Source organism: Cheilinus undulatus, linkage group 9 (genome assembly GCF_018320785.1).
Source record: "Cheilinus undulatus linkage group 9, ASM1832078v1, whole genome shotgun sequence".
NCBI classification, from domain to species: Eukaryota; Metazoa; Chordata; class Actinopteri; order Labriformes; family Labridae; genus Cheilinus; species Cheilinus undulatus.
In genome coordinates, this window is record NC_054873.1 from 4503109 (window position 1) to 4519871 (window position 16763).

The 16763-nt window shown below is 41.1% G+C and overlaps 1 protein-coding gene across 3 annotated transcripts in view; it reads left to right on the forward strand.

Moving 5' to 3' along the window:
• Nucleotides 1-16763, forward strand: part of pot1 (protection of telomeres 1 homolog) — a 140242-nt gene that overhangs the window by 80402 nt on the left and 43077 nt on the right. For all 3 annotated transcript variants that reach the window (XM_041794630.1, XM_041794628.1, XM_041794631.1), the window contains one exon: nt 9208-9363. In XM_041794630.1, coding sequence (XP_041650564.1) covers nt 9208-9363 — 156 coding nt within the window. The remainder of the gene's footprint in view (nt 1-9207; nt 9364-16763) is intronic.

Genomic DNA, 16763 nt, shown 5'->3' on the forward strand with positions numbered 1-16763 from the left:
CACAAGGAAAGTAGGTCATAGCAGGAGGACTTTGAGTTTATGTTAAAGCTCTCTTGGCAGCACACCTCAAAGGTAACAACCTATAACATGTAATTGTTTTCTTTTTATTTAAAACGGGCATATTTTTTCACCCAGACATTTTGGACATTATTCTCTTTATCTGCTGGACAACTGGTATTTATACCAGATAAATACTGGCTAACATAAACCCTGCTAACATGATAGCAGGCAACAAGATTATTTGCAGAGTTTTTAACAAAACATGTTACAACGTGGAGAGAAAAAAGGTGCATTCTTCTTCCATCACGTGTTTGTGTGTTAGAGCTGCTGTCAGAGGACCAGACTGTGTGTGATGAAAGTAGGAGGGAGTCCAGATTGTTATCCAGAACTCACTTTAAGATCCAGGTAATCCAAATACAGGCAGCCCATCAAGAAAGTATTCAGACTCCCCTCACTTTTTTCAGTTTTATCTATGATGCAACCTGATAATACAGATGAAAAACATCATTTTTATTCTCATTAATCTACACTCAGTGCCCCATCATGACAGAATGAAAACAGAATTTTATTTTGTTTTTTTGGCAAGTATTCACACCCTTTGCAAAAACACTTGAACTTTCACTCAGGTGTCTCCTGTGATGTTTCCACCCCTTGATTGGAGTCCACTTGTGGTAAATTAAACTAATTGGGCATGGTTTGGAGAGGCTCACACCTTTCTTTAGAAGGCCTCACAGCTGACAGAGAAATCAGAGGGAAAACCAAGACATGAGGTCAAAGGAACTGCCTGAAGAGCTCAGAGACAGGATTGTTGACAGGCACAGGCTACAGTAAAAGTCTGCTGAACTGAAGATTCAAGAGCACAGTGGCCTCCAGAATTCTCAAATGGAAGAAGTTTGGCGCTACCAGAACTCTTCCAAGAGTTTGGGCGCCTGGCAATCGGGGGTGAACGACCTTAGGCAGAGAGGAGACCAAGAACCTGATGGTCTGAATGAGCTCCAGAGATCCTGTGTGGGGATGGGACAAAATTCCAGTGGGACAACCATCACTGCAGCCCTCCACTGATATGGACTTTATGGCAGAGTAGTCAGATTTTTTTGCACTTGAAGTCTAAGTAAACCCCAAGCCCAGAGCTAACTCTTCCCACTTCGGACTTTTGAAAAATGCACAAAAAATGAGCAGTTTGGTACTAAGAGGAGGGAGGAGAAAAGGATGGGGTTTTCTAGATGAGGCGGGAGTGACAGTGACTCCTCTTTCCAGAAAGTGACACAGCGTCCCGCAGCACTGCTGCCTCAGAGCGATCTTTTGAGGTGGATTTTTCTCCTCCAGAGTCCCCTGAAGCAGGTTGTAATGTGCTGGTGGAGAGTGGTGGTTCTGAGCACTACCTGTTTGGGTCGTTGGCTCCAGCAGCGGCATTACTAAAGCCGGAGCTCTCAGAGTCGAGGCAGTGCAGGAGAGGATGGGAGTGGTGATACTGATGGTAGGTTTCTACATCACATAAGCCCCGCCTTTTCAGAAAAGATTTTTCAAAAAAGATATCCGTTTGAGTTAAATAAAAGCCGTAAAATGCACATTTTTATCAGTTTGGTGCAAATGTCAGAAATAACACCAGGATTGATATGTTTTATCATACTTCAGTCAGATACTTCAGTGTACAGCTGAAAAAAATGTTAAAGTGTTCACTGCCTCCTTAAGTGTGTTAGAACGAGCATTAAGGGTCACCACTTGGTGTCCTGTATCCAGTATGTGTTTTAATGAAAGTTGTGAACCTGGTTTAACAGGAGTCTTTCAACCAAAGTGGCCCAACTGATTTTAAAACTGCACGAGGGAAACCCCCTGTGGACTAGCCACCTACAGGAACGGGCATGGTGGCAGGGTGCAGCAACACTGGGTTGTTGCTAAAGGTGCCAGCCTTTGGCTAACTGTGGCCAGTGGAACGCTACCTCTCTTAATCTGGGTGTACACTGTGCGATTCTCCTCCGAATCTGCCACGTATTTTGAGTCGCACGACTCACTTTGAAGTTCAGCTGACTTTCAGTCGGTCGGGCGTCGTTTGTCGTGCTGTGTACAGGGGAGTACGATGGCCGACCACAGCCACACTACGACCTGATGACCTGCTCCTGACTGGTCGGAGGGAGTTCTGGCATGTTTGATATTTTAGTCGTACAACCCTAGACGCTTCACAGTGGGAGCAGAAATGCAAGCAGAATAAACAACTTTGGGGGACTTTTTTCTTTTGTAAACTGTCAAACAATGTCCTAAATTGCCATGACAACAACTGGAATGACTTTCTGATGTATCCCTGCTATGATAAAGGAAATAAACAAGCATAAAATATTCCTACCTTTGGACCTGCAGTGGACATGGATGGTGATGGCGATGTTTGTGTGTGTGGGATAGAGAGAGGTAGCAGGAGAGGAAGAGAGAGTGAGAGAGAGAGAATATGACTGGAAACACTTAACCCTGAGTGTGTGAGACTTTATACAAAAGAAAACTCCACAGGTTTCTGTCTGTCCAGACTTCACTCGCACAGTGTGAGCAATCAGGTCGTGCGTGATGCTTGTGCGTCATTAGCGATTCAGTTGCACAGTATGAGATGACATTGTGCCACGACTGTCATATGGTTGGCTTGAAATCACACAGTGTACACCCAGCTTTAAAGGATTGGGAGTTGGTGCAGGAGGTGGAGGTGGTGCTACTAGCTAGATATACTAGTAGTTGGGCTCACCTCCACACTGCTCTGTTTCCGGAAGCAAACCCCCTCTAGAGAGGGGCTAGGCTCTCTCTTTTTCCGGAGTTGCCGAGGGTGAGAGGCGCCAGTCAGGTGTGGGGATACTCACAGGTCCCGGGCTGAGTGCCACTAAGTCTAGGCACTAAGCAAGTCAGTCCAGGCATACCTCTCCCCAGGGAAATTTTCCAGCTCCTCCTTGGGGATTCCAAGGTCTTCCCACACCAGATGAGATATATAATCCTTCCAGCACGTCCTGGATTCACCCTGTCGTCTCCTCTCAGTTGGACATGCCTGGAAGACCTCCTAGGGAGGCAACTAGGAGGCATCCTAATCATATCTCTGAATGTCTGAGCTCCTCATCCTATCTGAGGCTGAGCCCAGACACCCTCCTGAGAAAAATAGTCATACAATTTTAAAATCAATCCTAAAATGGACTAGAGCCAATGAAGACCAGCTAAAAAAAAGGTGTAGTGCTGTCATTCCTTTTTGTCCCAGTAGATGTGCTGCAGTGTTTTTTGAACAAGCTGGAGATGGTGTAAAGAAGCGATGCTGTTGTTTTGTATTATTTCATAATTTTCATGATTAGATCCTAAAGGAAAAACAAGGATGCAAACTTTGCATTTTAACCTGAGCTGTATCACCAAAGGCTTTGATTCTCTGTCCTATTATTTAGACTCCAGGATTTGATTTCAAACACTTCAACATCACAGAATTATGTTAATAACGTGCAGATCCAAAGGGAGAAGTTAACCTTTGGTCTGTGAAGTTTCACGCTAATAAACAAATCAAATCTCTCCATGTTTACACCGCTGCATCACTGTCCCCACCAAGCTTCCCCTGAGGCTGTTTACTGTCAGCTTACATCCATTAGCCTGCACCGTCTTGCGTTTATTACCCATGGTCCCTTGTTTATTTCTTGTTAATGTGACTCGTAGTCTTGTTAGGGTGAGTACATTTGGTGAAGCTGCTTGCCTTCAGTCCTGTCTTGTCTTAGAGTGCAGTCGGGCAGCCTCAGTGGGAGGAGGTGTCATGTTTTTTATCTCCATTCCAAGCTGTTTTACCTGCCACCTCAGTTTCAGAGCAGAATCGAGGCTTAAAGTGGAGCCTGGTCTGCTGCCAGTGAGGCTGATCGAGGAGATAAATGTGAGCGGGATTTGGCAGTGACTGCTGGTCTGCTGCCAGTCTCCTCTCACTGATTTCTAAAGCAGCTCTGAGCACGCTGCCTGCTGTTACACAACCACTCACACATCCAAGAGAGGATCGTTTCCAAATCATAAACGCTTATTAGACCAAGAATAGATTTTAATGCCTCTCCTTAAGCACTTGAGATCAACGTCAACAAAGGTTTGTGAAGCATTCTTTGCTCTCGGTGCATTACTTCGGAGCTTAAACGTGAGTAAATCGGACTGCGAGGGGATCTGTTCACTTCTTAAGAGGAATATTGAAGCTTTAGTTCTTGTCATAGTTTTTCTTACAGCTATAGAGATGGGACGTCCCCATCCAACCCCGAAATAGCTCTGAGGGCCAGTTGAGGCTATTTCAGAACAATCATACTGGCTTTGGTGTTTTGCACAGAAGATGATCCAGTCTTTTGATTGTCATCCTTGATTCCTTTAAATTAGTGTCAAGATGCCAAAACTTGACAATCCTACTAAAGTCTTAGGAATGCAAAACTAATCTATTCAGAACGTTTGTCTTGCTTTCACCAACCAAGAAAAAACAAACAGGGAATGGCATAAATATGCCACTCCAACTTTGAGACCAGATTTTTCCTGCATTCATCCTGGCCCCAGCTATCCTCAAAGTCTGACCGTGACATCACTTTAAAATTTTGTCTGTTTTAACTATCATTATGGTTTATAATGGAGCTGTTTCATATTCAGTCCAACAGGAAAAGTGCCTACCAACCAACCAAAGAGTAAGAAAAGAAACAAGAGAAGAAGAAGGGTATATGTTTTCACTGCCAAGAGCTTAGGATTGAGAGACGCTCAGAAAATGTATCTATCTTGATAAATCTGTTCTATAAGAAAATAAAAACAGCTGTCAGTCAAATCCACATAAATGTGGTGCAGGTATGTAAAATGGAAAAAAGCTGGTTTGGTGACAAGCGCCTTTCAACTCCCAGTCCTCCATAAACTGTACTGTCACATGACTGACTACTAAGTGGTCATCACAAAGTGAGGCACATTTGTTGCCCATGCAACAAGACTCTCTTTGACTTTGGTGCACATTTTGTCAGTCATTCTATTTCAAAATAATTTCAATTCATGAACTGGTATCTCTGGTCAATTGCTTTAAGCAGCTTTATAGAAATGACCTGCTCCACAGCTATAACAGGGACCATGTCTTTAGCATTATGGTAGGCCACAGCTGGGGTCATGTCTCTTTTGTCGTATGGCACTGCACTGCTTAATGGCGCTTGCAGCCATGATTGCCTTGGCACAGTGTGCTGCAGACGCTTCAGGTTCTGGGTTGCAGTACAGAGTTTTACACACTCTCCTTACTGCACTTTAGGCGTTGTAAATGATGAAAGATACTAGTTGTGCTCACATCTTGTGTTGCAGCTAGGGCTGGGCAATCAATCGCAAATTAGATTAAATCACAATTTGGCCTGTTTAAATTTTCGAATAATAGAAATTGCAATTTTCTTTAACTTGAAATGGGACAAAATACCAGTGTAATAAATCTTTTTTTTGCAGGGATTTTATGCACATTATGCAAACATTCGAGTGTCCATTTTTTTGTCATGTTTACAAAAATCCTCCTTTTTGTATTTTATGTATGTTTTTCTTCATCAAAATTAGTGACATAAAAATGAAAATGCCCTTACACAAAGCAAGTGACATCACATTTGCAATACAATCCAAAATATTTAGCTCATTCTATCTAAAACTGATGAAGCCTAGCGTTACCTCACGAAAGTCATACCCCAGTTGTGATCAGCTGGTAGCCAGCCTCACCTCCTCCACCTCAGCTGCCTCCCTTATAGCTTAAAGCTTGTTGCACCCCCATATTCAGATTCATGCTACTATGGGTTAATTGCTTCGGAAGTAATTTAATTGTTTTCAATACACATGGTCGTATTTCTGGAATTATTTATTGCTCGAATTTGTTGAAAAATATGTAAGATTAACCCAAGAATGATCACATATTAAATGACAGTTGCAATATTTTGGAAAAAAATCGTAATTAGATTATTTTTGCAAATCATTCAGCCCTAGTTTCAACAGAACATGTTTTCAGCACTATATGTGCTATAGAAAACTTTGTTCTGCTCCTCATCTGAAACTTTAAATGAGCCAGAGTTTTTCTGGCTCCTCTTCTGCTGCATCTCTCCCATCTTTAAGATCATTTATGCTCCACATCTGAAACGTTTACAGATACTGACAGACCTTTCTGTCCATGCTCTTTACATCCGTTTTTTGTCTATTCTCTCTAAGCTTCCAGATACGGACCAAACATTGCAGCACCATCGCCGATCACCGGGCTGTGTTGAGCAATGCAGCAAACACTTCAATCCAGAGTAACAAAACAAAGACGAATGATTTGAAAAAAGGCAGCACTTAATCAAGTTTTCTGGGGAAATATCACTGAATATTGAGAGGTTGAAAATACAAACATATCAATAATGTTAGCTCACCTGGGCACAGAGACAGACTGCTGCAAGAGCACAGCTCAGCAGAGGACGGGCTGTTCTTTCTTCAGCCTATGGGGCAAATGGAGCCGCTTCACAGCAGCTCTGTGAGAGATGGCGACCTCTAGGGGATTTACTTTTCAATGTCCACTCAAACATAACAGACACGTCAGTATGAGGGAAATGATATTTGAAAAGTTTAAAAAGCACAGATCTGTTTTCGTACATGCGTAGAGCATAAATGATCCCTTTCTCTGCATCCATGTTGTCTCGCTCACTGCACACAGGTATTCGATTTTGTTGAGAGGGAGAGCGGAGGGTCAGGATGATGAGAAGATTAGCTGGCAGCTGCACAGAAGAAATGTATAGTATTATTTTAACTATATCAATCAAGTAGATAATACACTACATCTTGTTTGAAAATATTCCAACATATTTGAAAAACTCGATATATCACCTAGCCCTTCATCCTGCCCCCATCAAAATCTGATTGGGATATCACATGAAGATTTTGTCAGTTTTAACTGCCATGATGGCTTCAGACCGACACAGAGGGAAAAAGCGCTGACCAAACTACCAAAAAGTTAGAAAAGAGACAGTAGAAGAAGAGCTAAGGACTGAGAGGGCAATCAGAAAATGTCTCTCACTATATCTAGTATCTCTGATTTGTCTCTGACGCTGATTTTGCCTAAAGGTTAAAATATAACACAGATTTCCAAATGCATAATACACCTATGAAGGGATTTAGACTGTTTCACATATCAACTGCACTGTCTTCCAAATTATTCTGCATCTAAGTGGCGGCTGGTGCATTTTTCTTCGGGGGGGGCTACAACAGAATCTCAATTTGAGATGCTACGTATGTAAGTTTTATCAAAACATGTTACTACACCATGAGTTAAGTCTTATTAATATGCCATCAGTGTACTTTCTCCCTGTCACAGCTTTGTTTCTTCATCCTGATATCTGGCCGGTCAGGTCCAAGCTCTTAAATTCTAAGTTTCTCCTCCAATGTCCTCCTCTCAAAATTCTTTATTCTTAAACACTAGACTGAGTTTTCTTTTGGCACTTTGCTAACTGTCTTCCTAGCATCTTTCCATGAGCTAAACAACAAACACAGGTTCAGTTCCTGGCAGAAAGCCAGAGATGTACCGCGACGGCGCATGACCTCCTCTGTGTGTATCAAATAGAGTGGTACAGTCGTGATGTAAACCCGGAAGTTAGCGTCACATGGGTTCCCTTGGCGTCAAGCCTATGGGATTTTTCAATGGGTTTTTGGATTATTGCTGAAAATAAGATCTGTGTCCAATAAAAGTTTTTGAAACTTACATGTTTAGTTCATAAAGATAATCTTTACTAACTGATAATATAAGAATCATATCTGGTTAGTAAAAAGCTAACATTACGCTATGTTGAACTACAACACGGTCAACTGAATTTAGCATCATCACCTGCTGATACAAGTGACTGGCAGGCTCATTTACCGCACTTCGGATGATGACGTATAGTCTTCCTGACAAACGCTGTAGTCCTTGTTAGCTGTCTTTTAGCAACCGCCTTTTTTCAGATGTGAAAAGATACACAATTCAAAGGTGGGACAAGTTCAGATATATTTTATGTTGTAGGATAAAACATTAAACTCTCTTGACCTTGTGTTCACCACAGACCCTATATCAGGCATTTAACCGAAAACTCATTCAAAAATCCCAGAGACTTTTAGACAAGGGAACCGGAAGCGCTAAAATGCTAACTCACTTCCACGTTTTTAGGACTCATTCCTGCACCACTCTGTAACAGAGCGTATTTCTCTGCTGCCACCTGTGGGGGTCTGGCAAATGGTTAGTGGTAATCCCTTCAGGGACGCAGTCATGTAGCGCCCACAGAGCTCCTATCTCTTGTACCAAAGAGGAACGAATGCGCACGTGCAGCTTATAAAGGTGGTCTATGGAAGGCTGTGGGCGCTCAAGCCCAGCGCCGCAGGGAGGAAATGAATGAACAGGAAGTAAAGCAAACGTAGAATGTTTGTGATCTACTAATTTAATGCAAATTACGCATTTAAATCTCTTCATACATCATATTTATACAGTGCATGATAGAGTTTATCTGTAGTCATATAAAAATCGCTCCCTAGCACTGCTGCATATACTGTTTTTGTTTATTGTTTCCTAAATAGATTATATAAATGACAGTCAAAAGGATTTTTCATTCTTCAACAATTATATTGTAATCTGGATTTAATTCAACAGAATAACCAATGATGGCAATGGCTTTTTTTTTGCATAATAACTTAAAATGCAATGTCCCAAATAATTTTACAAAACAGAGTTTCAAAACACTCCATAATTTCTGAAGTACTGAACACAGAAATCTGTTGTAATATTTTGCATTAGAATGTCATTTTTCTCAAATCAAACTAAAAATATCTTTGCAGACCAAATTCTATATTAACATAGAAGCCCTTCTTTGATATCACCTTAAGAGCTCTCTCATCCATTGAACTTGTAAGTCCATGTAGAGTTTCTGCCTGTATTCCCTTCAAAGATGCCAGAATTTCCTACCAGAGCTGCGGTTGTTAACAAATCCACCTTGCTTTGCAAGGTTAACTTCCAGCAGGATAATAATAAATCTGCAGCAACTGTGCGATGCTCTCATATCAATATGGACCAAAATCTCTGAGGAATGTTTCCAACACCTTGTTGAAACTATGGCAGGAAGAATTGAGGCAGTTCTGAAGGCAAAAGGGGGGTCCAACTGGGGACTAGCAAGGTGTACCTAATAAAGTGGCTGGTGAGTGTAGGTTTACAGATTCTTAGTTGTGATATCTGTCATGTTTTTGTGTCTCCAGGTGTGGGACGGGACCAGGTGTCCTTACACATTACTGAAGGTGATCGTGGAGCCCAACGTCACAGAAGGACCATCCTCCTTCTCTGCAGAGAAAGAAGAGCTCATCGCCAACGTCCTCATCTACGACAACCACGTGGAGTCGGCCAAGCAGGTCAAGGTCAGAGCTCACTGTCAAATCTTAAAATCATCACACCTACATGATAGAAATATTTACCAGTCAGGTATAACAACTCAAGCATCCTAATGCTGCCTGATTGACTCTCTGAGTGAGGAATGTCAGGTTTTAAGTCATCAGTGAAAACTCTTGTCCTAACATTTCCTTCCAGTCTATTTCTACTCTTCTCTATCTGAGAGCTCCACAGCTTCACCTCAGATCACACATTAAACAATAATCCCTCTGATTCTTCACCAGGTTGCAATCTGAGATCTCACTTCTTCTTCTTCTTCTAAAGTATCTACGATCCTCTTTGCTTCTCACCTTGTCTTATCAGCTCTGCACTCAGATTCCTTAACAATCAGATGTGGAGCTCTGACACTCTAACACTTCTATTTATTTTCACCAAACAGAGAGAAATTTTACTGTACACATGCATTTTATTTATTCACATAACACCTGGAATTAGTCCCTAGACAATGAGAATTTATGAGGCGAGACGGTTGAATGTCTTAACCTCTATTTCACCTATTCCCTTATCTCAGTGAGTAAAGGGGATCTCTGTATCTTCAACCTGGGCCCTTTTGGCACATTATAGAGTTTAAACAAGGTTCAAAAAGTTTTAGAATGGCTTCACCTAGAAGTAAGAATGACAGTAAAGACTGCAGTATAATCTTTAAGATAAATGTGCCTTGCTTTTGACACTAAGAGGCTCAGATTGTACTTGAAGTGTCTGACAATTTAATGGAAGGAGCCACTTCAGAAATGAGATAAGATAACATAATCCTTATTGATCCACAGAGGAGACATCCAGGGGCTGCAGCAGCACAAAAAAACAAATGCAACAAGTCAGTAGATAGAAGTGAAAATGTAAATAAGAGGAGATAAGATAAATGGAATAGAAGAGGAGGAATAAACAACAGGTGTACAGAGGTGTAAAGGGAACTGAACAAGAAGTTCTCTGCTGGAAAGAACAACTTTATAACAATTTCATGCTACACGTAAAACAAAACATGGTAACAAAAAGTAAAGGGAAACACAGCAGTTTTTCTCAAACACTAAATACTCCAGTAAGTTACTGTGTAACGTTGCCCCCAACACTATTGTCTGAACTGTTGTCAGACTTCTCAGAGCAGCGGAGTCATTGGATCAGAAGTTCATGCAGGAATAAGGGAATAAACATGCTAACATTTTACCTTGCCTGTTTGAGGCTAATTTGTTGATTTGCTTTCTGTTTTGGCATAATGTTTGTATAATGATAGGATGAAAAGGTGGTATTCTGTATATAATGTTTTATCTTGCATTTTAACAGATTCTCCTTATTTTCCCATGTCTAACTTCCTGTTTCTGATGATATTGACTTGTCCTAGCAGCATCTTAGTTAAAATTGTGCTTGTTGCAACTCAACCAAGGCAGAGCGGATATCGGAAACAGACTGCAGGAAGTGCTACGTTAACACAAAGATTGACTAGAAATGCTATAATATGCTCAGAGTGCTAGGTGCAGATGTAATGTGGAAAATTGCTGTTATAATACCATTCTATTCTTGCTACTTACAAAACGAAACACAACGGACTTTATTTAACCACATCTGGAAAAACTGTGTTAAACCTTAAGGGAGGCTGTGCGCATTCTACGTGCTTTTCAGTCTTCATTTTGTTTTGTCTTTTTTTTGGCTGTGTTCATGTTTATGGCATGAGTTTTGGCAAGATTGTGCAGTTTTATTTGATCTTGTTATTTCCATCTTGGCTCCTACAGTAAGTCTAAAATACATTGCTCCCAAACAAAACTTACACTCAAGCTGTTAAGCACAAAAAAAGCTCCATTAAAACTCATTCAGACTGCAATTTTTTATCTCACTTCCATTTAAGCATAATACATGCATTTTATTACTTCTGGGTGCCAATCTGAAATTCAGCCATTACTTTTTGCCAACGGGCCAATGAGCACTCACAAGCCCAGCATCGGCCGATGCTGATGTTCCACTGATGCATGATGATAATGGTTGGTGTTGTTGCTGTTGGCTCAGGAACTTAGCTTTTGTCCATCATATTTTCATGTCATTTATCCCCACAGAAAATGTAAAAACTAGGGGTGTGACAAGATCAAAATGTCACAAGATTTCTTGTTGAAGAAAAATGCATCTCACGATATCAATATTGCACAGACACTAGGAGCAGCAGCTCTCCTTACAGAAAACAATACCTTAAGCCGGGTGTGCACTGTGCAATTTTCCTGCGATTCAGCCACGAATTTTTAGTGGCTCTCAGTCGGATCGGGCGTCATTACTCGTGCTGTGTACAGGGGCATAGGACAGCCGACCACAGCCCGTCGCACGACCTTATGATCAGCTCTTGACTGGTAGGGAGGATTTCTGGCATGTTTGATATTTTGGTCATACGACTCCAGACACTTCACAGTCAGAGCAGAAACACGAGCAGAATAAACAACTTTGGGGATTTTTTCCTTTGTTAACGGTCGGACAACGTCCTAAATTACCATGACAACAGCTGGAATCACTTTCTGATGCACCCTGCTATGATAAAGTAAATGAACGTGCAAGAAATACTCCTATCTGTTGACCTGCGCTGCACCTGCAGACACAGACGTGCTCCTGTCTCTCACACACATAGGGAGAGATAGCAGGAGAGGAAGAGAGAGAGATCGCGTGCGAGAGAGAGAACGGGAAAGATATGGGAAGAGAGAGAGGATATGCTTCACCCTGAATGTGTGAGCCTTTAAAAAAGGAAACTCTGCGGGTTTCCGTCACGGTCCGTACCGACTCTAGTTGCACAGTGTGAGCACTCAGGTCGTGCATGACTGTCAGATCGTACAGTGTGAGCACACAACTCGTGCGTGATGGTCGTGCGTCGTAAACGATCCAGTCGCACAGTGTGAGATGACATTTTGCCCGACCATCCTATGGTCGGCTTGAAATCGCACAGTGTACACCCGGCTTAACTGGAAACTATAAAAGATCACAAAGATGTCCTGGACACTTTAAACTTGTTGGTTTGACAGCTAATGAAGAAACTGAGCTGATCTGTGACCCATTCAGAGCACCGCTCCATCCCCCACCCCCTCCTCCGCATGCACTACATGGGGCCACACATGATCGACCTATGCATAATAAGTTCATCGTAACGGTGTGAAATGATGAAATGCTGCTGCTGGAACCCTGTGCAGTCTCTGTAAGGAGAATACAGGGTTTTTTTTAGTCGGTGTAAGCGAGCAGACTCACTCATAGTGCCAGTATCTGTGACTTTGTAGCTTTGATTCAGCTCGTCTCACCGTCTGTCAGTCACACATGCACCAGCGGTTGGCTGTGCGTATCATCAGTCAGAAGCTAAACATGAGTAGTGCGAAGGGCTGTTGAATACTGCAGTGGTAAACTTAGCAAAATAAACTCTGTTTGAGCGCCATAGAGTCCACTGTTAGTGCCAAAAAGCAGAGTTCTAGCTCCATTTAAATGATCCCTGTTTGTTCTCTGACGGCAGGCAGAGCAGAGACACACACTCACTCATCGACGCACACACACACTCATCTGTGCGTCGGGTCCAACGCTGTCAAAGCTCATATGAGGAAAAAAAGACCACAAAATGATAGAATTATCTATTTCTCTAAACTACAGCAAACGTGTTATTGACAAAAATATTTATTTTGATTGTTCTGAATATGGATGTCCTCAAAGAGGGTGAGATATAATTTGATTTTACTGATGCAGCTCATCACTTAGGTCTGTTAAACAGTGTTTAAAGTACTTTCAAAATAATCTAAATGCTTTTATTATAATTATTATTGTAATTGCAGCAATAAGTGCATAGTGTAGTAAAATAAAGATGTGGTAGACTATTAAAATGAAAGGTTTGATTTATAGAGCATTAGAATGTACAGTTTGAGTCAAAGTTAGACAAGACAAACTGTGTGTAAGCATTGATGATCTATTCAGTGCAAGAAAGTTAGTGTAAACATTTCTAAATAGACCTGAATGCTTCGTAATTATGACTTTCAGTTGTATAAAGGACATATTATCCACCCATGTAGTTTTTCTCCAAAATTTAAAAATGGTGTAAAATCTCTTCTCGTCTTGTGAGATAAGAGTCTCCTCACACTCCCAGTAAAAACCATTAAAAACCAGAGCTTTGCTTTGGTGACTGCTCTGTATTTAATATGAATGGTCCTGGTTGACAGAACTCCAAACCTACCAGCAGATTTGTAATACCCTTGCTTTTGTGTTTGGATGAGAGGGAGTGAGTTGAGTATCGACTTTCTACATGGATTTAAATTCATTCAGCCTGTTGGATTGGATGTAACACCGGACAAATCCAGCCTAGTCTTTAAAGAGTCAGTCTGCTGTGAAATAAAGTGTGTGTATACGTCTGTGTGTGTGTCAGAGAAACACATCCATCTTGATTCAGGTCTCTGAAACATAAATTACATTGTGGCGGTTGGAAAGTCACATTGAATTACGGGTCAGACTATAAACACATGTTCACTTACAGCTCTGTTGCTCCTGTTTTTTCAAAGTCAGCTTTATTACCAATCTCCGCCGAGAAGATTGAACCCTGAATGCATCGTTTCAGGACGATTTGCAACATGACACCATGAAGTGTTTCCGCAGAGTTTTACCTGCCTGTCACTTCTAACAGATGTGTTTAACGCCCGCTCAGAGCTGAAGGGTGTAATCTGAAGACGTCAGTCTTTATAGGAACCCTTGATTTTCCTCAAGATAAGAGTCGGTTTCTGTTTGACTGCTCAAATGGTAGACATGTTTTAAACCATACTAGGAAACTGTTGGACTCTTATACATTTTTCTACAGATGAATGGAACTGTAAAGCTATCACAGTCTCGCTTTGCTCAGATCTTTAAGACCGCACATTTCACCTTCCTCCTCATCTTCCAGTCAGACATTCCTACAGGTGAATTTTTCTTGCACATGATTAAGAATACCAGGCCTTATTCAAGACATTCTTTAAAAAACGTTCACCAAATTTTTCTTATATGTGATTTGTTCTTTGCCAAGAGCAGAATCTAATACACTAGAAAGCCCTTTTACGCACATTTGAATGCTGATATGCTATGAAATAATTATTTTTGCCCTCTTCAGCACTCAGACATGCTAAATTAACAGTGACACAATAACATGTTGTTTAAAATGACATTGTACTCCATTTTTTTTAATGAATCTACTCATATAATTACATAATATGCACAAATACATATCATTAAACTCTGATTTAAAACAATAAAAACTGACCTTCACACACATAAACAGAACTGCAAACAGGAACCACTGTCCAAACCAGTGATATCGCCTGATTTATGTGTTTATAATGTATAATTCATGTCCTCTACTGGCGCTGAATATATAATTGAACTTCCTTTTTGGTGTCTTTGGAGCAACATCCACTTTAGAACTATCTAAGTATACTTGGAGTCCAGTGCTCCATTATTTTTTTAATTTGGACATTACTGGTTTCTTGCTTTCCTGTTACTCCTGTGTGCCTTCTGTGTTTGCACACGGCCCTGTAGTCCTATGTTTTTATAAGCTGGCAGTCTTGTAGTCTCAGATGTTTGCACCTCGATGATCCGGTGCAGTGCCCACAGTACTGCCAACGTCACACCAATACGCCTGTCCATTCTAGCCTCACTCATGAACGAGACCCCGAGATACTTAAACTCCTTCACTTAAGGCAAAGACTCACTCTCCTCTGTTTTCCAGGAGAGAACCACGGCCTCAGACTTGGAGGTGCTGAGTAAAGTTTACAAATGAGCCTGTTCTACAAGATGGCTTTTAATGTGAGCTACTGTAGAAAGCTCCTGTTTGAGTACATATCTTCATTGTACATTTTAAAATTTATTTTACATTTCCCAAAGTGCTGCACAGTGACAGAAAACATAAATTAAACAAGAAAAGCACTCGGAGAGCGCAGACCTCCGCTATTAGCCCTATCTCCCAATAGTGAAGAATCCTTTGAAACAATTCCTGGATTTGTCCCCATGTGTCCCCCACTACGGCATTTGCTGATTACTCCCTATCCAGTGGAGTGGAAACATGATGAGGCAAAGCATTGGTTTCGCTATGGGTGGACTGTCATTGCGGAAGCATTACCTGCCGGTGCTAACAGATGCACTGACAGTCTCACCCATGGTCTCACTGGACGACTGAAAGTCATGGCAGAGGGTGAATATTCCTCCCAGCATTGAGAATATTCTTGCTACAATTCGCTGTCTTTCTCTCTGTTACACTCCGACTCGTCTCCTCAGCCGGGCGTGCGTCTTTCAAACTCTATAAACTCCAAAACTTTAAATAGAAACACACCCAAAAATGCTGCTGGGATTGAAGTTACTTATGTCCGCCATCTTCTGGTGAAAAGTGGTAACAGTGCAGACTTCCGCCATTAGCCCTATCTCCCAATAGTACAGAATCCTTTAAAAAATTCCTGGATCCAGATGATGATCCAGATCACTTCCAAAATCTAATCAGTTCTTCCTTATGCCATTTCTGACATTTCCTGAAAATTTCATCAAAATCAGTCCACAGCTTTTTGAGTTATGTTGCTAACAGACAAACAAACCCACCCGATCACATAACGTTCTTGGCGGGGGTAAAAAATAAAATAGTGGACATAAAAACACCCTAAAATACTTCCAAAAAAGGTAACTAAAACATTTAAAACACATAAAACTGTAACAAAAACAAATTGAAGCAAATTAAGTAAAAGAAAAAAGACATACAGGAGATCACACAACCATTTACCACGTTCCTTCTTTCTGTGGTCAAGCTGAAGATGTAACTTGTGGTGTTTCCTTTGAAAATAAAGGCATTTTTATATCAAAAAGGAAGTAAAATACTCTAAGCATAAAAAGTAAAAGCAAAGCAAAGAACAGTTTGTTGAAAAAAAAACCTTATTGTAATTTTTGATCCACCTGGGGTATTGACTCAGAGAAGGCAACTAGACATTAGGGGCGGGAATCACTAGTGGCCCCCTGATACGATATTGTCACTATACCTGTGCCAGGATTTGATATTACTGTGATTTTATTTTTATTCCTATCCATACCATGTTTTAAACTGACTTATTTAGCATTAGCCTTTCCTTAATTTTTATCGAATTACCGCAGTATTTTATTTTCATGTGACACTCCATGTGTCATGCCCGTGTTTTTCATGCCCTGCTTGCATTCCTAATGTCCTTACCCTGGTGCGGCCATATTGGCTGTACTAACTTTCTCCTGCTGTGTGACATCACCTCTGCCGACCTCACTGGACAAAGGGTACAACAGCACCACCAAGTGGACAGGAAAGCAACTGATGCTATTTATCCATTATTATAGACTTCAGTTCATATTAGCAATTAATTTGGAAGAAATCAATCAATGGACAACAGAGAGTCATTTT